The sequence below is a fragment of the Ursus arctos genome, unplaced genomic scaffold (genome assembly GCF_023065955.2).
Source record: "Ursus arctos isolate Adak ecotype North America unplaced genomic scaffold, UrsArc2.0 scaffold_22, whole genome shotgun sequence".
In the NCBI taxonomy this organism is placed as follows: Eukaryota; Metazoa; Chordata; class Mammalia; order Carnivora; family Ursidae; genus Ursus; species Ursus arctos.
In genome coordinates, this window is record NW_026622897.1 from 61127607 (window position 1) to 61152195 (window position 24589).

Consider the following 24589-nt stretch of genomic DNA (forward strand, 5'->3'; position numbering starts at 1 on the left):
TATAAACATATATAAACAACTCGGGTAATAGTTTTAATAGTTTGAAAATACCCATTTCAGAAATGTCTTAAGATTCAATAATTTTTTTAACTTGTCAGAAGGTGAAGATAATTGACTGTTTTAAGACTATATATAAACTACAAGACCAAATTAAAAAAAAAAAAGCAATGGTAGCTTGTCAAAAAGAAAAAAAGAAGTAGTCTTGTAACTTACTGTTATCCACTGGTTATCTAGTAGTTCCTTAGCTGTGATTCTGTGAGCAGGATCTACCTTCATAAGCTGTTTCAAAACACTTTTAGCTGCAAATAAGGAAAAATCCTGAAAAATCTTAACTACAATTAATACCATACATTTTCTAGTTTGTTTCAGATTAGGTCTATATAACATGAGGGGAAGATTCCGATTATAAAATAAATATCATCAGAATAAATGGATAATAAATAAAGTTTCGGGCCTACAGTGAGGTTTTATGGCCTGGATTTGCTGGTGTATGGTCTACAGTAAAAATGGGCTAGATGGTCAGCAATTTCCTCTTCAATTTTTATTACGTAATTTCTGTTTTTGTTGGAAGTTTTGACTACAGCAATCATGGTGAAGAGATCACTGTTTCCACAAGTAAATAGTGTTATTTCTACAAGAAATTTAATGACAAAACAGAGATTGAGAGTATTTGAATTATTGGCCAAGTTTCTTATTATGTAATTTGCTTTAGTAAATAATGACAGATCTATACTTACCACGATCACTTACGGACTCCCAGACTGGATCTTCAAAACGTAGTTCTCCCTTTCTTATTAGCTCAAAAAGCTTCTCTTCTGAGCTTGCCAAAAAGGGTGGTTCCCCACATAATCTACAACACAGGCAATCACTCTGTTTAGATTTTTTTAAATAATCAAAACGAGGCTATCAAAAATTAAGTTTCCATAGAACTTGGAAGTACTGGTGCTTCAAATTTAAGTAAAGAATAGATAGAGGTGGGTATCTCTCTCTGGATGTAGAAACGGGAGCAAAGGAAGTTTTGCAACATCAGTGATAGGACCTTATATACACTGAAATCTCCAGAGAAGCACATGAGCCCAAGGTCTTCCAAATGGGGAAAACTAAGCTTCAATAGGACCAAACTACAAGCAGGTGTGAGATTTTAAGTGCACAAATAATAGTGGAGATACACTTCAGTGTGAGCAAAGGTAAGGTAATGCTTAAGGTACATAATTCAAACGGGACTTAGAGGAAAATATACTGAGTTATCAGAGTCCAGTAAGCGTTTTCAGAATCGAATGACCATGTAAGGGCTTTCTCCATGGTCAAATACTACACCAATGTTAGTAAGAATAAACCAAGGATAACCTTGGGTCTATAGGCTCTGAGTCAAAGCCAAAAATCCATTAAAAAGGTTACAACTCTTCAAAAATGGTATACCAAATGAAGATGGTCTGGATGAGGAAAATCCGATGATGATGATGATTTGACCTTTCAGTCTGGAATGAAAGCTGATCGTACGTAATGACCAACATCAGTAAAACCACCGGCAGTATGTATAAAGTAAACATGGGCTTGAGGCACATTCTGTAACACAGGGACTGTGTGTCTTCAGAATCTTGTAAAAGGAAGTATTGTATTGGAGCCCCTGGGTGGCTCAGTCGGTTAAGTCTCAGACTCTTCATTTCGGCTCAGGTCATGCATGATCTCAGGGTCATGAGATTGAGCCCCAAGCCCAGAGACAGCTCCACACTGAGTGTGGAGTCTGCTTGTCCCTCTCCCTCCCCCTCTGCCCCTCTCCCACTCCGTCCCTCCCCTCCCCACCTCGTGCACACCTGTGTGCACTCTCGCTCTAAAATAAATAAATAAATAAAATCTTTTTTTAAAAAAGGAAGTATTGTACTATATTTTACAAAGAAGCCTGTGCTTCAGTAACTAATCCAGTCCAAAACTACAAGAACTTGCTTAAAAGTCAAGTTCAATTCTTCACAGTACATTCTCAACAAATGTTAGCCACCATCTTTAGTATCAACCCAACAGCTGAGTAGAAGCCTGTAGCCAACAACTGGGTCTTCTCAATGACAGCCAGACAGAAGATGGACCTGGACTCATCACAGAGGCAACACTGTATGCCTGTTCTTCAACTCTCAGGATTATGTTTTTCCACTTTATTACTGAAAGAATAAAATGGCACAATGCCATTATGCTTCCCAAATGCTAGCCTATTATGTACCTAAGTATAATGATCTCTAAGTCTCCCAGCAGTTAGATTTTTACTGATTTTTCAAGTTCTATTTTTAAGTTCTTTTAAAATCTTTGCCATGAACATTTTCTGAATTAATCTAAGTTTGATAAATATTTCACATGACAATGAGGATGATGATGACAATTTCCTAGGGAAAAAAGCTGCTTTCGTCCTTGTAGTTTATCAACCTAGGCTGGAAAACAGAGCTTTTCATTTGCAATAGTTTCTTGTTAAGATATCAGTATTTATCAAATTGGTCTGCAATCTCTTATTTTAATGCTTTTTATTTCTCCAGCTCATTCTGACCCTCTTCTCTCTGATCCTATTTGCCTCACTAGTGTTTAGTTTTAAAATGCGATAAAAAAAAAAAAAAGAAAGCCAGAAAAATGGTCTTAGGGACAATTACTATCTATTATAACAAGTACAGGCCGGCAAAAGTCCAGCTCATTGAGTCTGTTCACACCAGTGATATGCACATTCGCCAACTGCTGAGCCGCTCCTGCACTGCCTGCCTAGCATGCCGCTATAGCTTAAGGGCCGTGTTTTAAAAATCCCACTTTCTTCTGTCCTTTGCAATTTTACTTACATAAAATGTATCTAATGGTTGGTCAATCAGCAGCATATGAAATTTTATGACAGCAATTTTCTGCACATCCAGAAAAGGGAATCCAAGACATGAAAAATGCCTCTTAAAGCCTTTCTATTATTTTCTGTTGCCTATGCCCCGGGAATCACAACAGCAGAGGAGAGTACCCGTGAAGAGTATTTATGTTAATTTCACCTTGAGAAAGTATGTTATCATTGTCCAATTAAGCAGAAATGAATCAGGGGTAACTGATAAACAAGAAAATAACCCCCCTGGAGAAGGTAACATGTTTGTGCCCTTGGTGAAAGAAATTATCTATAAGAACACGGGGCTCAGGCAAATTAATGAATAGGTGCTGATTAGCTAAGTGAGAGTCAACGGTAAGGGAAAAAGATGTCGTTGTGATGATATGCAGCCGCGCTCTGAAGCAGGAAAATTAAAGCTACATCTTTAAGAAGGAGAAAACACTTTAGATATGTACTACAGCATCACTTTCTTTAACAACAAATTCAAACTGAGCAGGCAGCAGACACCCCATGAATTGTGTAATAATAGATTACATATATTATGTTTGACTTGTCTGGAAATTCTTACAAGTATAAAACACTAATTTAAAATAGTGATATTTTAAATTAAAAACTAAGGCTGATTTTTACAGTATGATTCTAATTAGCACAAAACAATGATCAAGAACTTTGTGACTACGTGTAAACTTTGTGCAATCTAAGCAGTGATGCGTGTTGACCATCTGACTTACAGCTACAATCGCATCTTCCAATTTCTACCGCCTGTGTATTCCATTTCACAGCACTGTGAAAATCTAACTACTGTGATGTCAATATTTAGAAATGGTCTGGAAGAGGTGGTGCACAGTGAAATCTTCAACGTGACCATAAAACTAATGTTGCATCAGCATAAAAATGTTCGTACTCACCACGAGGCAGAACAATGGCCACTAACTTTTCAGAACACCTCTTAGACAATTCGTTTTAATTCAATTTAACAAACATATGGAGCGCTGACTACATGCCTACTAATGTACCAGATACCAGGGATGCAAAGATGAATAACATAAGCTCTCTGTCTTTCATGGAATTTAGAGCAAGGAAAACAAAAACAGAAAAACACACATACTCTAATAATTAAGTTACAATAGTACAATCTAGTTTTCTCAAGGGCTATGAGAACACAGGAAAGTGAACAATTCTATCTAATTCCCACATGTGCAAACTTTCCTGATGAAATATTATTGTTTTTCTTTCCGTGTGATTGTTTTGCATGCATTTTGGTATGTTGCTTTAAATCCTCTCTGGAGTGTGGGAATGTATATACATAGTGAATGCGGTAACTCTGCTGGGGTAGATAGGACTTAGGGAAACAGAAGGCGTTAATGTTTGAGCTGGAGGGCCCAGGAGAAAGCTTAGTAGAGAAGTAAACATTATAAGCAGAAGGAACTGCGTGAGCAAAGACCCAGAGACGTGTGATACGGGGTATGTGAATCATAAAGAATGGCCTAGAGTGGCTGCAGCATACTGCAGGCGCACGGGATATACACCTAGCCCAAGACTGGAAAGGCACGCTGGAGCCAGGCCTTGGGAGACCTGCGTCATCCATGCTGGGAGGCTCTGACATTTTTCTGTAACAAGGGAGAATTATCAGAGGTTGTGAATCAGAAAGGCAGTACAGGGGCACCTGGGTGGCGCAGTCGTTAAGCGTCTGCCTTCGGCTCAGGGCGTGATCCCAGCGTTCTGGGATTGAGCCCCATATCAGGCTCCTCCAGTGGGAGCCTGCTTCTTCCTCTCCCACTTCCCCGCCTGTGTTCCCTCTCTCGCTGGCTGTCTCTGTCAAATAAATAAATAAATAATATCTTTAAAAAAAAAAAAAGAAAGAAAGGCAGTACAATCAGATTTGATGAACTGGGGAGGGAGACCGGAGGCAGGGAGAACAGTCAGACAGACACTGTAATATTCTAGAAGATGGATCATAAGGAGAAATGGTACAAGTGAAGAGAAATGAAGGAAGAGGTGAGGACACTACAAAGGGAAAATGAACAGGACATGGGGTTTGATGGAATCTGGAGAGTGAGACAGAAGGAAGAGCCAGAAATAGCGATGTGTTTGGTAGCAGTAAGAGATTGGAAACTACAGAATACTCCCTGGATCCTGGGCTGAACCCCTGTCCAGTTAGTGTTCACTCCTCACATATGCCCAGTCCATAGGGTAGCTAAGTGCCAGGTCCCAGTACGTCTCTCTATCCAAGGGGCTATAAGTGAATCTCTCGAGAAAATACAAAGAAACTTTCTGGTCTGTAGCAAAAGATCAGAGAGGTGTCAAGCAAGTTTTTCACTTGGCTCAAATCACACCAGGTATTGTAGCATTTATAGGTCAGTGAAAAGCAAACTTGTATGTTATAAATTTATAGTATTAAAAAACTATCTAATTGACCTAGCTGACAACTAATAAGAGAGCTTCTAGAATGGCTTCCCAATTGTTTTTTTTTCTGTCACTTTTTAAAAACTATATTGTCGAGTTTGCATTTAAAATCTATGTAATTCTAGTCTGCTGTTAGAGACGATCCATTCATTTTACACCGCACATTTCGCAGGCCACTCACAGCATGTACATTATGACACCTATGCTCCAAATGTCACACTGCTGGCTGTAGTCGTGGGCATTGATAACTTCAGGGGCTGCCAAATAAGCAGAAATGAAACAATATTAATAATACAATAAATGAAGTTTAAGTGCTTAAACACAAAGCATGAAAAATGTGCTGATGTGTTGTAATTTATTTCCCCACGGGGAAAAAGAGAACCAACAGCAGATGTTAAATGAATAATGTACAGGCCTTAACAATTGATGTCACTGTACCCTCACTCCTGTCATTTAGCTTCTAATGGAACGATGGCATAAACTGTGTAACTAAATGTACTACTCTCCGTTCCTTTGAAATTGTTAAGAAATGATTTTGCAAAGATTGTGTAGTTATAATAGAAGACAACAATATCTCAGTTCTTTTCCCAAAATAGAATTGAATACATGCCTTAAGTGGATATAATTTAAAGCAAGCCCAATATGTGGAAATCTGGATTCCCAGAGAAACTAAGATAAATGGTTATAAATCATTTTAGTAAAATAATAATAATAACATCACTCCTATGAAAGAATACGAATTATTTTCCACATTTTCTAAATGAGAAAACTAAGACAAAGAGCGAGCTCCTACAACAGAACTGGACCAGCTAGGACCAGATCTGGGTGCTCCTGCCTCCCCAGCGCTGTGCTCCGTACCTCACCATGTGTTCACAAATAGGGCTCCTTCAAACAATCTTCTCAAAGTAGTGGTGTGTGGTGTTCTTTGGTTTTTGGTTTGGTTTTGTTTTGTTTCATTTTTTACTTTAAGGTAGCACATTTTAATGATTAGGTTACTTTATAATGGCTGATTTCGTAAATGGCTTTTAAAATGTCACTTATGCTATTTCGGGAATAGTCTATTGTGCCTCTATAGCTAGGGATCAAATATCTTTAAGGAAAAAGAAAGAATAAAACAGATATAAACATAAAAATGAAATATAGGTATATATATTTCAATAGAACTTTAATATTTACAAAGCACTTTTGCATAAATTATGTTATTTGTCTAAATCACGTGAAGAATCTTGTGAGGTGGGTATGTAGGCACTCGCTTCGCCAGTGAGGAGACTAAGGTTCAGGTATGCGAAGTGATCTGCCTCAAGTGACACAGCTACAGAGTGCCTCCCGCGTAAAAGGTGTTCTTATTTTAGAAAAGTTTCATTCTCCCACCCTACACACACACACACACACACACACACACACACACACACACCTTCTATAACTACTAAAAGCAATGGCATTTCGCTTCCTCTGCCTCTTGTCAAAGGAACTAAAAAGCAGCAAAAAGGAACCAAAAAGTAAAGAGAAGAAAGAATGAGTAAAGGCTCGACTATAGATAATTAATAAACTGAGTTATTCATTTCCAAATCACTGAAAATTAATTAGCATTTTCCTCTAAGCAACTATTCCTTACCTGTACTTAAACTCTTCAAATACTGAATCACTACAGTTCAAGGGGCTCCGTGTCAGCAAGTCTCTGACAAGGGCAAGCCTGTGGCCTGCGTCACACTGGGTGCCCCACACAGCGGGGGCCGGGATGGTGGCCTCGGTCTCTCAGAGCCATGTGAATGACCCGGGGTGTGTCTGCGTGCGCTGCCATCACAGCTCTCACAGGGAGGCAGAGGCCAGAGTAACGGTGCCAGGGAGCCATTTAGGAAGTCAGCAAAGCTCTACAAACCATCTGTCTTCTCTCTTGTTCTCTCACTTGTTATCAGTGTAGACAGCTAATAAGCAGGCATAAAACTCACGGTGCTTGGATATATTTTCCCCATGTAACTACAGACCAGATGTCTTTTGCCAACAGGAGGATGTGTACAGAATCTAAAGTAGCCTTTTCCCAAATAAGATTAAACAGTTTCAAAACTTAATACATCAAGGAGGCAAAAAAAAAAAAAAAAAAAAAAAAAAACCAACAAAACAAAACAAAACAACCAAAAAACAGAACTAGGTATACTCCTCAGCAGTGAAAATGAATAAACTACTTGGTGCGACATGGGTAAGTGTCAAAATCATGACACGGAAGAGACAGAGACAGACACAAGAATGTACACTGTCCGAGTCAATTTAAATAAAGTTCTAGACAAGCAAAATTAAGCTTTGGTGATAAAAACCGTCGGTGGTTGCTGAGGTCTGGGTGGGAGACTCACAGAGAGGGACACAAAGGAATTTTCTGGGATGAGAGAGATGTTCTCTACCTTCACTGGGGTGGTGATTATATAAGCATATGCATTTGTCAAAAGTCATCGAAATTTACACTTAAATTTGTGCATTTTATTGATTCAAATTATATTTCAATAAAGTACGATTTTTCTAAAGAAATCTATAAAAGGTACAAAAAGATTTGTCAAAGCCTATTTTGGTGGATGACTTTAATAACTCTCTCTCTTAGAAATCAACAGAAGCAAACAAAATTATCACTATGGAACGTTTAAATCACAAAAGGCATCACATTTGATTTTATAAATACACACACAGAAATTTTTGTGGTCAACAAAGGAGGAATATACATACTTCCTAAATACCCAATGCAACATTTGCAAAACCAACCATGTGTTCAATCACAAAACACAATTCTGAGATGCCCTTCAACAGATGACTGGATTAATAAGATGTGCTCCATATATACAATGGAATATTACCCAGCCATCAAAAAGAATGATTTCACAACATTTGCAGCAACATGGACAGGACTGGAGGAGATAATGCTAAGTGAAATAAGTCAAGCAGAGAAAGACAATTATCATATGGTTTCTCTCATCTGTGGAACATAAGAAGTAGGAAGATCGGTAGGAGAAGAAAAGGAAGAAGGGGGGGTAATCAGAAGGGGGAATGAAGCATGAGAGACTATGGACTCTGAGAAACAAACTGAGGGCTTCAGAGGGGAGGGGGGTGGGGGACTGGGACAGGCTGGTGATGTGTAGTAAGGAGGGCATGTATTGCATGGTGCACTGGGTGTTATACGCAAGTAATGAATCATGGAACTTTACATCAAAAACTAGGGATGTACTGTATGGTGACTAACTTAATACAATAAAAAATTTTTTATAAAAACAAAACAAAACCAATAATTCCTAGAATGAAAACCTTTAAGTCACAATTGCCTATAATGAAGAAAACCACACAGAAAAACCCAAACACATGAACATCAAACACATCCCAACCACCTGGAAAATTCTAAAAGCACTTCTAAATAATTCTTAGATTAAAGAAGACTAAAACTAAAATGATAAACTATTAAGAAATGAATAATAGAAGGAACACTGTGTAGCAAAAGAAATGGTCAAAGAAATACTCAGAGTGAACAAAGAAATACTCAGACTGAACATAAATAACCATTTTGCTTAGGAAGTGAAAAAATAAACCAAAAGAAAATAGAAAGAAGGAATCCAGAAAAATAAAAGCAGATATTAATGAAAAAGTCAACCAAATAATATTAGGCTTGAGCTGGTTCTTATAAAGCCCAATAAACTGTCCTAACCACTAACAAATTTGATCAAGAAAAAAAGATTAGTATTATTACAAGAGCTTAAATTGAGCACTGTCAGGTATTGTGCTAAACACTTTCCATATATTTTCTCATTTAATTCTCATGTCAACCTGATAAGAAAGATCTTATTATTACCATCCTAAGTATATCCTCTCCCCTTCCCTGTTTTATTTTTCTTCCTTAGCACTTTTCTCTAACATCCCAGGTAAGAGCAGACATTTTACTCTTATTTTGTTTAATGTTTGCACCAACATGACATTTTTATACTTTGTTCACTGTTGTATTCCCAATACCCAGACCAGTCCTGACACTTAGTGGACCTTCAAAATTTTGTTGATAAATGGATGACATAATCCCCATTATACAGACGTAGAAGCACAACAAAAGCAGTTAAGCTCTTTGCCCAGGCCTCACCAGACTAAGTGGCAGAGCTGGAATCCTGAGTTAGCCAGGTGACATCACAGTCCATATTGCTAATCTGACATCATATGACTGTCTTAAAAGATATTAGGAATTATCACGGGGACAGAGTCACAGAGACACAGGAAAATCAGAAAATTATAATATATGCATATTTATGCCAATAAAACTTAAAATCTCAAAGTAATGAACATTTTCTAGAAAAACATAAATTATCAAAATGATTCAAAAAGGTGTGGAAAACTTGAATAACCCAGTATAAATTGAAAATATAATAGAAACTTAATCTACCAAAAGGTACCAAGGCCAAAAAAATTTTAAGGGGAAATTTCATCAAACTATTAATAACAGATAATTTCTGTTACTTAAGTGATTCATGAGCATGCCATTTTATTTTTTAAATGAGGCTAGCGTAACACTGACATCAAGAAAGACAACGGCAGCACAAAAGAAAACAAGCTACACTCAAAGCTGCTGAATAAAGTGGTGACGAATTGAACAAGGCACTGTATTAAGCCAGTGGAGTTTAATCTAAAAGTGCAAGGATGGTTCAACATTTTCAAAACCTATTGGTGAATTATTTCATTAATAAATTTAAAGAGAAAGATATATAATCATCTCATAGGTACAGATTTGAATAGATATTTCATCAAAGACGACCATGAACACCTAATAACTACATGAAAAGATGCTCAACATCATTCTTCATTAGGAAAATTAAATTACAAATTAAAAACCACGATGAGATGATACTACACACCCACTAGAGTGGCTATTTAAAAAGAAAGGTAATTATCAAGAGTCAACAAGGATACAAAGAAACTGGAACCCTCAGACACTGCTAATAGAAAGGTCAAATGTTACAACCACTTTGAAAAAGCATTTGGCAGTTTCTTAAAAAGTTAAATAAAAGGGCAGGTGCCTGGGTGGCTCAGTCAGTTAGTTAAGCTCGGGTCATGACCTCGGGGTCCTGGGATGGAGCCCGGCATTAGGCTCCCTGCTCAGCGGGGAGTCTGCTTCTCCCTCTGCGTCCCCCTCCCCCCTGCTTGTGCACGCTCTCTCTCTCTCTCTAATAATTAAATAAAATATTTTTTAAAAAAGTTGAACATAATCTATGACCCAAGGTAGCTACCCAAGGAAAACATGTCCACATTAAAATCTGTACACAAATGTTCACAGCAGCATTATTCATAATAGCCCCAATATTGGAAACAATAAACAAAATGCGACATCTCCATACAACAGACAACTGTTCAGAAATGTAAAGGGCTTGACTACAGCTACAAGAGGAGGATACTTCAAAAACATTACGCTGAGTGAAAGAAGGCCAACATAAAAGACCACATATGGTATGACTCCGTTTAGATGCAATGCCCAGAAAAGGTAAATGTCGATTCGTGGTTACCTGGGGCTGGGATGGGAATGTGATCAAGTACAAATGGGCATGTGGCGACTTTCTGGGGTAGAATTATTCTAAAGCTGAATTGTGGCGATGGCTGCACAACTCTGCGAATGTAGGAAAAAATCACTGAATAGTACATTTTTAATGGCATTTAAATTATACTTCAGTAAAGCTGTTAAAAGTCACACTTAGAAAAATGGTAAACTGTTGCTTTACAAATATATTAAATCGGTAGCTTTAGGTTGTACCATTTGATGGCAATAAAACTGGGTAAGAAATGGAAAGAAGCAAACACACACAGGATTTCAGCCTGAGTTAACAAAACCGATAATTAAGTTTGGGGTCTGATTACCTAAGAGATACAAACAACTGTAAGAAGAGTCCAAAAAAACAATAAAAACTACAATCTTTAAAGATAAGAACTGTGAGAAAAATGCTAAAACAATGAAATTATTTGACCTAAGAAAAGCAAAATTAGCTTGATCAGGGCCAGCAAGTCAAATTATGGCAAAATCAAATTGCTTGAGTTTTTTTCTGTTTTTTTTTTAATGGTAGTTGACATACAATATTATATTAGTTTCAGGTATATGATATAGTGATTTGACATTTACATACATTACGAAATGTCACCATGAAAAGTCTAGTTACTATACAAAGTTATTACAACATTATTGACTATATTCCCTATGCTATACTTTACATCCCCATGACTTATTTATTTTATAACTGGAAGATTATACTTCTTAATCTCCTTCACCTATTTGCCCATCCCCCCCCCAATTACCCATTTGTTCTCTGTATCTACAAGTCTGTTTCTGTTTTGTTTTGTTTGTTCATTTATTATATTTTTTTAGATTCCACATTTAAGTGAAGTCATATGGTATTTTTCTTCTCTCTGTCTGATTTATTTAACTTAGCATAATACCCTCTAGGTCCATCTGTGTTGTTGCAAAAGGCAAGATTTCATTCTTTCTTATGGCGGAGTAATAACACACACTCATACATACCACATCTTCTTTATCCATCCCTCTACTGATGGACCCTTAGGTTGCTTCCATATCTTGGCTACTGTAAATAAGGCTGCAGTGAACATGGAGGTGCACATATCTTTCCAAGGTAGTGTCGTTGTTTTCTTCAGATAAATACTCAGAAGTGGAATTATTGTATCATATGGCATTCCTATTTTTAACTTGTTGAGGAACCACCACACTGTTTTCCAACATGGCTGCACCAATTTACATTCCCAGCAACAGTGCACAAGGATCCCTTTTCTCCTCATTCTCGCCGACATTTGTTGTTTCTTGTGTTGTTGATTTTAGACATTCTGACAGGTGTAAGGTGTTACCTCCTTGTGGTTTTGACTTGCACTTCTCTGATGATGAGTGATGTTGAGCATCTTTTCATGTGTCTGTTGGCCATCTATGTGCCTTCTTTGGAAAAATTTCTATTCGTGTCATCTGCCCACTTTTTTAATCCGATTTTTTTTTTGGTATTGAGTTTTAGGAGTTCTTTCAAGTCACTCATGTTTTAATCTATATTAGTGTTTCTACCTCTTTATATAGAAAGATCATTTTAAATCAACTAACTTACCCATATAGATAGGAGTCCCACATGTGGTCTGCAGCATGGCTTCACTCCTTCCATGCTTCTTCACTGCTAAGCCAAAATCAGTCACCTGGAAGAAGAAACCCAGTCACCTGTTTTCCTGTCCCAGAGTTTACTCATTCTGAAGGCAGGAGTTCCATCACATTGTAATTGCACTGTTTTTAATTCAGAGATTCTTGCGGATGGAGGGGATTTCCTTATATTACTACTTAGGACCCTGTTCTAGCTTCCCATCCACCCCACTTTTTGAAGAAGAAACAAATCAGTGGTAAAGAGGAGCTTGGTTTCTCCTACCTGCAGCAAACACCCATGATACTGATTGCTCATTCCGTCTAATTAAACTTACCAGTTCAACATAGGAACTTATATTTTGGAAGAAAAGTATTTAGCTTTTTCAGGTAAAAAGCTTATTTTTAAAAGCCTCTTTCATCGTAAAATACATTCTGGCCCTAGTGCGTTCATTATCATTTTTGTCTGACACTCAAGCTACATTCCAGTTTAAAGCACTGTTACAAATACGATCGTTATCTTTGTCAGGACTCACAGACACTGCCCCTTTTTATAATTATTTGTAAGACACTATCTCTGGTAAATACTATCTTTTCTTTACTATGACTTCCTTTGTGTTTCTAGAGTTTACTAATTAAAACAATTACTACACTATTAAAAACTACAAGAAGCAAATTAGCAGGAAAAAGCGACCATAGAGCTACAAATCCACCGGAGGCCTGCTGCAGCAACTGCACTCTTTCTGCTCAGTTCCAAATCGGGGCCAGTACACATTCGGTTATTAAATATTCAGTACGTGCCCTTGGTCTTGTCTCCCAAGTTGGAACAGCCTTGGGCTGAAAGCAGAAAAACAGGCACATTTATTGATCATACAACCAAAGATAGGCTCTTGGTCCACAGCCACGGAATGCAAAGTTTCCAGGGCCTTCTGGAATAAGAAAATGTTCCTATCAATATGTGATAGCACGATTTTTCTAAGTAGAAAAATCAATTTCTCCAGGAGTTTTCACAATTATCCCACTTGGAGCATTATAATATGTGTCCTTCTCTACAGAAAATCTACACAGATATCACAAATATAAACGGTTTCATGATCAATTCAGTTCTTTAGAGAGCAATTATTCCTTCATTTACCAAATATTAAGTGAGCACCTGCTATGTTTTCAGGCATTACTCCAGGTACCAACAGTGAATAAGACATACATAACTCCTGGCCTCATAGAGTTTAAAATGAAAATATTCAAGGCTGCTTATTTACTTTGGTAAAACAACACTGCTGTTAAACCCACTTACATGACGTAGGGGTTTAGCTTCCACAGCAGAGCAAGTGATTCACAGACAACATTTTATTCCTAAATTAACACATTCATATATTTTGAAAGCAGCCACTATTAAAGTGCTAAGTAATAAATAATGTATCCTATCATTTATTTGACATTAAGGAACACTTAATTTGAATAAAATCTTGAAGAATAAACACTTGGCACATTAATTGTGCTTAGGACATATATTAATACCCAGGAAAATTTTCAATGAGAAATACAGACTTTAGCGTTAATTTAGCATCAAAGGCACAGCCAAGGTGTGTTTTTTTTCTAAATCTGTAACACATTTACATCAAATTACCAGGCATAATTTTGAAATTAATTAGAATTCAGAGCATCTGTTTGCTTGCTATTAACTAATGATTTAGAACTTCCAAATGAATATGTACTTTAAAAAAGATTCAATAGCACCACTTACCTTGTAAGATTATTCTTGTCAGTTACAACCTCTTTTGTAAATTTTTTTTTTTTTTAGCACAAGCCACTTATTTTGCTGCTCAAAAGCTTTCAAAATGTATCTAAAAAGAGGATGTACTTTGCCACTTTGCTATCAAACTGTTTACAGGCAAATATTTACCACGATTTCTAATACCTTACCTTTATGTTTAAGTTCATTTCGTTGTTATCATCAATGAAGCTGCTTTTAACCATTATGTTTTCCAGTTTTAGATCTCTGTGCACTATATCTACCAAGAAAATAAACAACAAATCACATGAATAGTGAATAATGGAAAAATAGAAGGGACACAAATAGAACAAATAAATATATTTGACAAATTAATGTCTCAGTGCTAAAAACTTCAAGGAGGGCCAAGGATAAATCTGCCCTGTTCCAGGCTTTTATATTCCAATCCCTTTTCTTCACAGGTTTACCCTTAAGGAGGCATTTTCTTTGACTCCCTCCTCTCTCCCCATCCCCCTGACCCCCTAGAGGCTTCTCTTTGTGACCCTTGCCCAGGTGAGTGGAGAAGAGGACCCTGCCCAAGGTCAGGCATTCCCAGGCAGAGGGAGACAAAAGTAGTTACAAACCCAGTAAGGTTTCCCATATCCTTAGGTCTTCAAAAAGAGGATTACTTATTTACTTCCGAGCGTATGTTCTTGCCAATCCAACCATTTAACATACTGCAACTTGACTACGCGTATACACACTACATTTATTTCAATACTTTTTTCTATAACATGAGTGCATACTGTCCTACTCTTTATATGTTAAAATGAAAAACGGAAACCCTGAGACACAAAATCTCCGGTTGAACATGTCAGACATCGGTAGGATTTTTACTTGCATGCAAATAATCATGCACCAAGCACTTCTGTTGCAAGTAACTAATTCGGTTCACATCCATAGCAATCATTTCCCTCCACGTAAAAAGTTACATGTATTGCTGCTGGGAAAATGCAGCTGAAGAGCCCTGGACTGACGACCTACCCAACCATTTACAGTTCCCTAACACAGCTCCAGAATGGGTTTGTGGAATGTGTGCCGCTGACCTCTTCTTACCTAAATACAGCACAGCAAGCTCCCTTCTGCCTCCACCGTTCTTTTTCATTGTTTTCTTTGCTATTCTCACCCACTTCAGAATATTTCGATCAAGTTTCATTACAAAATCTTGCTGAACTTCTGGTTGGCATTATACTGAATTTATAGCTTAATGTGGGAGAATTGATATTAGCATCAAAGGAAGCCCTGGGTTTCCTGTCCCTGCAAAAATTGCTGCCCCTGCCTAGAAGGCCCTCCCTTCTTTTTTGTCTGAGCTTGTATTCCTCAGCTCAAAGTCTGTTTTCCTGACTTTCCAAATCAAATGAGGCACTGACACTCCTAACGTTCCTTGGGCTTTATACGGCTCTCCATTAGAGACACCATCGCGCTGAATTACAGTTTGCTTTCTACACTCCGTCTCCTGCCAGCCTGAGTCCCTGGAGGCTGGCGGCCTTGTCTTTGTATCTAATTCTAGGACCAACCACATGCAGGCGGGGCTCAGGAATGTCTGTGGCGTGGCCGCCGGGTTCTAGTACTAGCTGGGCCGCACGTCACCACGTCACTTCACCTCTCGGGAACAAACTTCTCCTCATGTGTAAAATGAGAAGGTGCTAAAGCCACACGTGAAGACAAACTAACCTTGAAGAAAAAAAAAGGAGCCTGAAGAAAAGCAGCAGCAATAACACCAAAAACAGTAAAGGAATTAGAATAATTTCTAAATGTGGCTTTTAAGGTAGCGAAACTGTTCTGTGTGATTCCATAATGGTAGATACACGTCATTATTCACTTGTCAAAGCCCACAGAATATACACCAGCTAGAGTGAACTCTAGTGTAAGCTATGGACTTTGGGTGATTACAGTGTGACAGCGTAGGCTCATCGCTCGTAACACAGACCATTCTGGTGGGGATGTCGTAACAGGCGGAGGCTGGGCGTGTGTGGGCAAGGGCATAGGGGATAGCTCTGTAACGGCTGTTCAATCTTGCTGCAAGTCTAAAACTGCTCTAAAAATTAACTCTAAGAAATAAAAAAAAGAATATATAGAATTTTTTTAGTTTTTATTTAAATTCTAATCAGTTAACATACATTATAATATTAGTCTCAGGTGTACAATGTAGTGATTCAACACTTCCATACAGTAGAAGTGTTTTGAAATTTCACTTTTATTACTGACTTGTCTACTTTTGATTTGACAAGATGAGCTGCTTTCCAAACTGTTGAACAGAAATATTCATCCTTGTCTGTGTACAACGTAATTGCATACCTGCCTTGCTTCTAATTAAAATATACTTATTATATTTAATTAAAGTTTTAGAAAGAAAAAAATCTAGAAAAATGTTCAAATGAAATCTTCTATTTTAGTAGGGATCATTTCTGTGACTCTGAGCACTGACTACAACCACCCTAACACAAAAGCACCATGTGCATTCGTGGAGTCAATGAGCTAGATGGCCCCCTTCTTACCCTTCTTGTGAAGATAGGCTATAGCGGATGCGAGACTCTCAATGATCCACCTCGTCTCGTTCTCAGAGAAACGCCCTTTCCTATCCAGAATTTCTTTGAGTTCTCCATCCTCACAAAGCTCCATCACCAGGTACATTTTCTGACGTGATACATTTATAAAGAGAGAGAAAGAGAAGATTACATAGTTGAGGATTTTAAAAATATTGTATGTTGCACATATATCATAGAAATATGATCACAGCCTAAATCATCAATGTACTTATTCAAAATTATTTATTATCTATCATGTACAAGAAACCGTGCAGGATACTAGAGGAACAAGGAGGCGGAAGGCACAGTTCGTACCCTCTAGCTCACAGCAGAGTTATAAATACAATACGGTGGTGAGTGCAGACAGAGGAGGTGTGAGGTCATAGAAGAAAGAAGTCTCTGCTTAAAGACTGCTCACTGAGCAGGTGATATTAAAGGGAGGTCTGGATAACTGAACAGGGATTTATGGGTAGAGGATGTGGGTTAAGAACGGGCTTAATGCATGGTATTTGCAAAGATCCAAAGACTGACACGGCACTGGCTGTTGATAGGATAACAAATGTCTCTGTGTTAACAGCATTAGGAGTTTGGTGGGACAGAGAAGAGTGCAGTGGTGAGAGCTGAGGTTAGAAAAAACAGTTTGGTGCCAGGTTGTAAAGACTCTTGGATGTCATGTAGAGGAGTTTGGATTTTTTCTCCATATGCAGTAAGGAGCCACTCAAGTTTTTTAAGCTGGTGTCTGGAGTGGGGGGAAAGATGTGTGCTACGATCCATTTTGCATTTCTAAATGAACATTCCAACAGTAACATGCAGCAGGGCTCAGCGAACTTTTTCTCCAAAGGCCAGATCCAGATAGTAAATATTTTCGTGTTCACAGGTCATACAACCTCTTTTGCAACTACTCAGCTCTGCTGTGATAGCGTAACAGCAGCCATAAACAATACAACAAAACTTCATCTATGTATTCTGAGATTCTAGTTTCATATACATTTCACATGTCATCAAATATTACTTATAAATTTTTTTCAGTCATTTAAAGATGTAAAAACTTAGCTTGTGGGCCATAAAAATATAGGCAGCAGGCCAGATTCGGCTTGCATGCTATAGTGTGCTGACCTCTGCTTATGGAGGGTAGATATGAGGTACAGAATGGACACAAGAAGGGAAAGAAAACAAATATGTGAAAAATACCTAAGAGGAAGAAACAGTGGGACTTAGTAACTAATTAGGTATACGTGGGAAAAAGCCACGGACAAAATGTGTCTTCTATATTTGCTTTTTCTGTTGATGTCTATTAAGATCACTTTAGGTTTTCCAAAAGTCAAGTCATTTCTTGAGTCAAAAAGATTCACAGTCAACTAAAATACAAGCCTTTTTCATACCTATTTCATACCTTTCTTTCTTTTCTTTTTTTTAAGATTTTATTTATTCATTTGACAGAGACAGCCAGCAAGAGAGGGAACACAAGCAGGGGGAGTGGGAGAGGAAGAAGCAGGCTCCCAGCGGAGGAGCCCGATGCAGGGCTTGATCCCAGGACTCTGGGATCACGCCCTGAGCCGAAGGCAGACGCTTAACGACTGCGCCACCCAGGCGCCCCTATTTCATACCTTTCATACCTTTCATAGACTACCCTCCATGTCTCCATTCCATCCTCTGCTAAATTTTTGTAAATGTTCTTTAAGATTTTGGGGTCTGATTCTATTCCATAGCCACTACTAATGCAACTTCTATGTTTAGTCAGCAAGCATGGAAACAGGAACAGAAGATTAACACCCTTTCTTCCAACAGTCAAATTCTGATTCACTAAACCTCAGGATGCTTTGGAATTTCAAAAGTAACTAAAGAATTGTGCAAAGTCTAACACATAAATAAGCTTTTGAACTATGCCATTTTTTTCCTACTGATAGCACTGCAGGGATCATGGGTACATAAAATGGTAAGTGAACTATTTGGAAAGAAAAGTGACTTTAACAGTGCTTACAATATAAATTGATACCAATTTTAAATATGTAAGTTGATAAAAATTATAACAATAAAAGTTTTTTTAGAAGTCTTTTTATAATTATTAGAAATAATTGTGTAGATCTGGGAACATTTAGACTCACAAGAAACCATAAGAAACTCTGACTAGATCACCGAACTAATACCTTAACCTACCCACTCAAGTGACAATTTCCATTCATTTTTAAGATAGCTTCAGAGAAGGTCTAGGCATCTGTGTGAGTTAGGGTTGGGAGGAGGCAGATCTGATCTGGTGAATCAAGCAAGGGCCAGCAATGCATTAAAACAAAAACAAAAACAAAAACAAAACAAAACAAAACAAAAACCCCAGCAAACCAGTCACAGATGATGATTTCCTTTGTCTTCAAACTATTCTAGATTTGGACTCCCACTTGTGCCAAGATAGAGTAACAGAGACTAGACTGACCCTCCCTCCTGAAATAACTTAAGAAATGGACAAAACGTATAAAACCACAATTTTCAGACATTAGACATCAGGCAGCAAAGGGCGATGATTCCTGAAAGACAGGACACACACGAACCAAGACCCATGATCATCCCAGCTTACTTCCCGGAGAGAGTTTCTAGGCCATAGGGCAGCAAGAAGGAATACAAGGAGAGCCCACAGTCTCCATGAATTGAGGAAAGGAAGTTGGGAGTCCAGAAAGGCCAAGACAACTTAAGTTCACAGGACAGTGTACCAAAGAGGAGAAAGCTGTACTTGGAGAAAGCTCCAGAGATTTGCAGAGGCTCCCCCTCAAGTCTTCAGCAGAGTACTGCTCAGTTCATGTGTATGACGGAACCACCCGAAGCTAGGTAAGGAACCATGCAAGAGCAACAGAGAGAACAATCACTACAGCATACACATGGCCAGGAAAAGCTTGTATTCCCCTCAGCCAGAGTGGGACAAATCTCATAATTCACAGGACACCAGGTGGAGTACTCTCAAAGGGTCTTATCTCTTTAGAAAGAAAAAAATAGCCCTAGATCAAAGGTTGCTCTGGTACCATCTAACAAGGCTTAAAGCAAGCTTCAGAAGTATCAGACTGTTTCCAAATAACTGTGTCCTATAATAAAGCTCAAAGGTAGTTATAAGACTATAAAAATATCTAGTGTCCAATCAAAACCTAACAGGCATATAAACAAGAAGGAAAATATAACCCATAATGGGAAAAAAAAATCAATCCAAATTGACCTAGAAATGACACACATGATAAATTAGTAGAAAAGAACACTAAAAGTTATTATGACTATATTTAAGAAGGAGAAGTAAATACTGAGCATGTAAAGTGAAAACGTGGAAGATACACAAAAGAATCCAATCAAATCTCCACTGGAAAAGAGAAACAGCGCACACGATGTTACAGGGAAAGAGACGACTCAATCTGAAGACATCGCGATGAAAAATCTGTTAAATGAAACAAAGAGAGAAAAAATATTGATGAAAGTGAACAGAGCATCAGTGAGCCGTGGACCATACCAAGCAATCTGACACGGGTACGTGGAGTCCCCACGGTGGAGAAGGTAGAAAAAACATTTGAACACATAATGGCCAAAGATTTTCTAAATTTGAGAAAACCATAAATTCACAGATCCAAGAGGCTTCATGAACCCCAAGCACAAGAAACATGAGGGAAACTATAGCGAGGTATCTGAAATCAAATTGCTTAAAACTGATGGTAAAGAGCAACACACGACTCTGAAACTGAACCGAGTAGACTTTCGCACCAATGCCGTGTACTGCTCCCACACAGGATAACTGGTCTTTCATAGTTACTAAGCGCTATGAATCAAGCATGATACATAACTCAGACTATTTCTGCCTTAGAGACTGACAATGGAAACAAAATAGCTAACAATTAAAGAGACAGATGCTTTATATCCATTTTCCCATTTAATCCTTCAACAACCGAATGAGGTCGATACGAATATTAAACCCATTTTTCAGATGAGGAAACTGAAGTACAGAGAGGTTGAGTAACATCATAGTCTCATGGCTAATAAGTGGTAGAGCCAGGATTCAAATGCACCAGCAATCTGACAGCAGAGTCCACATGCCTAACCACATATTATCCTGCCTCCAAGCAGAGAAAGCGCCAAACCCACAGGCACTGAACAGTCCAGAAGCAGAATGGCAAATAACCCAGGCTTCACAACAACTGAAAAGGAAAGTTACGGGCATTTAAAAAGAAGAATGATAACATCTAGGGAAGCAGGACAATTAAACACATTGGTAAAACACAGATGATACAATATCTTCCGCACAGTGCCAAGTATACCCACGCCAACTCTATTAGAAAGCTAACCTTGCAAACAATGACAATATTCCGACAGACTCTAACGGAGAAACCAAAGACCAAAGTGAAAGGAAGGGCATCTCTAAGGAAGCTCTAGTCACTACCTGGTTGCGCATGAAGTTGTTTCAATTCTAAGCATCTGTTTGTAACAAGCCACCCAGAAATATCACTAAAGACATCAATCTAATCATCAGACACCTAATTATATAATCAATAATAAAAGTCCTCCAGAATGCCCTCATCAATCCCCGGTGACAGACACCTGCCAGGACGTGAGCAACTGTGCCCACAGGGGTTGCTTCCGGAGGGAACGATGTCCATGTGTGATAATAACAACTGTGAAACGCAGCATCTGATCAAGCCTTACCTTAGGCGTCTCAAACACTTGTTCCAGGTGTATGATGTGTTCATGTTTCACACATTTTAGGATGTTCACCTCCCGTTCGAGCAACTTCACAGCAGAGCTTCCAGCCTTTCATAATGAGGGCGCAGAGATTTCACATATGAATGTCACTACTACATACCTCAATATAAAAGTTACAGTTATTTTTGCATTTTTTTCCTACATTTTCTGGAGAAGTTCCTTTTTCAAAAGATAACATGTGACTTATTTCCATGATAAGATTAAATTCTGGTCTTTCTTTCCTTTGTCCAATTTTAAGTTATATATAATTTGGCCTCAAGCCACATCTGTTTCTTGGACTGTTTCTATAAATTAACTACAACATGGTCTCTGTCCCCTGACAGAATTATTCCAATTTTGAATTTGCCTCTCGGTAGTTCCTTCAAAATCATGTTAATCCTTTGATGTTAGCACAATAAAACCAAAATCTCCTTTCAGGAACATCATTTGGAGAAGATAAAAACAAAATGTTTTTCTTCTGTTTTGTAACTGTTTTGTTTTGATTGTATTTATATATACTTATATATATAAAGTAAATATATTTATATAGAAAAGAAATAATAGGCAGTGAGATTCTACACCTAGCCCTGCAATATATCACTTTCTGATACCCTCAGCTTCAAAATTACCTGAGAGAGAGAGAGAGAGAGAGAGATCTTGACTTCAGATCAGTTTAACTCTAGCTCTATCTCCTCAAGTGTCCCCTTAACCGTACCTGATGGCAGAACTGAGGGCAGGCACACCCCAGGGGGCACAAGTCAGGGTGCAACTGATTTTCTACAAAGTCATCTAAGAAATTCTGGGAGGGCTTTTTCTACCCTCAGCACCACTACCCACCCCAATCATCACCCCTATTGATATCTAAATTACCATCCTTATCTGAAGAAAAGCATTGCCCTCATCCACAGAAAAATATCCCTGAAAGGGGAACAGAGGTCTTATCCCTCCTCTCCCCTCCCCATGCCCCCAGCAAGTCTGGAGAATACATAATAGTTCCTAAAGGACTGGGAAGGGATGGATCACCAGGCAAACTTCACCTAATTAACCTTTTAGCTAGGGCCATCCCCGATTCCAATGACCTCTACCCTTCGACCAGTTACTATCTCCAGAGTGAGTAGGAAACTACCTGCCCACTATGCCCTACCCGTGGAGGATGAAAGTCACATTGTAAGGTTATCCTAGAAGGTCAAGAGAAAAAGTAACTAGGTGTGAATTCTTATCTAGACTAGATGTGGAAAGTTACCACAAGTTCTCCTAATATCAGTCTCAATTCTGTTCCTACCACCCTCCCCAAATGGCTTGCCCTACATATAATGCAATAATAAATTGTCCAACTCCTATGTAACTATATAAATGTAGTTGACTATCCTGGTGTTTGTAAACGCTCATCAACAATATATGTTGCAAGATGATGAGTCCCTAAAGTTGCAAGCAGGTACCTGGCCGTGTAACCCTAAAACCTGGCCCCTACCCTACCTGACACCAAAGGGGCAAAGGAAATAACATCCCATGGAGCACCATGATGCTAGAATTCTAAAGATTTCTGGAAGGGCTCTAGCTCTCCCTTTATTAAGATGTATATATTACTTTATTAAACTTCAGGGAGAAATGGTATGTAATTTACTATAGTTTGTTTTAAAGAATATATAAAACTATTTCATTTTGTAAATGTAATATTTATCATCACAAGCCCAAGAAAAAAACACGACATTTTGTCTTTTTTGTTTTTTTCCAGGCACAGAAGTTTCTTTAAAGTGAATGAAATGATCAGATGTTTACATCTAGCCCGAGAAGCTAGAACCCCCCTTAAAGAGAAGCCCAGTCATTGTCCACTCCAGAGGAAATCTGGTGAGCAATACAGTGGCTACAAGTCAACAGTGTATTTCATAGTTGCCAAACAAATGGTTCAAACCAGAAGAGCAGGTGGGATAAATAATCACATGGGGAAACGGGGAATCAAAGGAGAGGAAAGGATAGGAGGAAAGTCGTTCAGAATCACATACAGCAGGAGACAGTGCTGGGACTTAGGTCTGGCGAAGCCATCTCACCGCCCTAAAACCACACAGACTGAGACAGCCCTAACGTTCAGCTCACTCCGGAGAACTTTACCTTTCTATGGTTATATTGGTTATGTTGGTTAATCCTTCATTTGCTTTTCCCAGATAGCACTCATCTGCTTGAGTTCAAGAACTGGTCCCTTCCTAGAAGGCCAGGGAAAGGGCCACACTTCTCCAGGGCGACAGCCCCGGCCCTGCCCTCAGGGTCAGCTGTGTCAGTGTGAAAACCTTACCGCCCACCCCACCCTGCCGCGGCGCTGTGTCCTCAGTGCGGTGCTGCTGGTAAGTCTTACCTTGTCTTTGTTCACTTTTTTAATTGCCCACTTAGTCTCTGTTTCCTTGTCCGTGGCTTCAATGACCATTCCAAAGCTCCCTTGTCCCAAGATTTTCCCAAAGGTATAGAATTCCTGGATAAAAAATAAGAGCTCCTTTTGTCTCTCTCTGCCATTCACCAGGTATTAAAACTGAACACATAATACTGACAGATATCCACCCAAGGAAAGAGGGTTTCTGCTCCAGGGTAAAATCAAATAGACGATACCACATCTTTCTTCAGCATTAATAAACATATCTTAATTAAGCAAAAATAAGTTTTGACAAATTTCATTAAATGTCCTTTGGAGGAAAACCATAAAAATCCTAATGGAGAAATATGGAAAACCTCAAAAGTATAAAAATGAATCTCTTACAAACTACAATATTAAGGAAATGTCTTCATAAGAAAAAGGACGAATGGAATATTGATGCATATATATGCGTGTTTGTGTGCATAAAATACATTCGCCAAAGAAATTATCCCCAAATTCTGAGAGCTATACTATAAAATCAACACCTATTAACCACTGAATACGGCTTTTCTGTTTGCCAAGTAGCACTTCCTCTTCATTATTTCTATCGAAAATTGCTTTTGTTTTTTATTCCTTTTGTTTTAGAAAAACAGTAACTGATAGAAATTTTACTATAAGTCAGCACTGGGAAGAAAATAAAAACCATCCATAGTAACACTATCCAGACCAAGAATCCTTCATCTTATTATTTAACTTGTGATGGTAACTCCCCTTACCATGATAAGCATAGTGAAATGAGCAGAACTGTCGAATCACTAACTTGTAAACCTGAAACTAATATAACATTGTATGTTAACTACATTTCAACTTTTTAAAAAAA

At 38.3% G+C, this 24589-nt stretch overlaps 1 protein-coding gene across 3 annotated transcripts in view; it reads right to left on the reverse strand.

Annotated features, from left to right (window-relative positions):
- The window catches only part of STK33 (serine/threonine kinase 33), a 136068-nt gene that overhangs the window by 41244 nt on the left and 70235 nt on the right, over positions 1–24589 (reverse strand). For all 3 annotated transcript variants that reach the window (XM_057316797.1, XM_057316796.1, XM_057316795.1), the window contains exons 4-11: positions 23716–23829; positions 21330–21434; positions 16635–16773; positions 14289–14377; positions 12343–12427; positions 5424–5499; positions 738–850; positions 214–299 (exon numbers count right to left, since the gene is read on the reverse strand). In XM_057316797.1, the coding sequence (XP_057172780.1) occupies positions 214–299; positions 738–850; positions 5424–5499; positions 12343–12427; positions 14289–14377; positions 16635–16773; positions 21330–21434; positions 23716–23829 (807 nt within the window). The remainder of the gene's footprint in view (positions 1–213; positions 300–737; positions 851–5423; positions 5500–12342; positions 12428–14288; positions 14378–16634; positions 16774–21329; positions 21435–23715; positions 23830–24589) is intronic.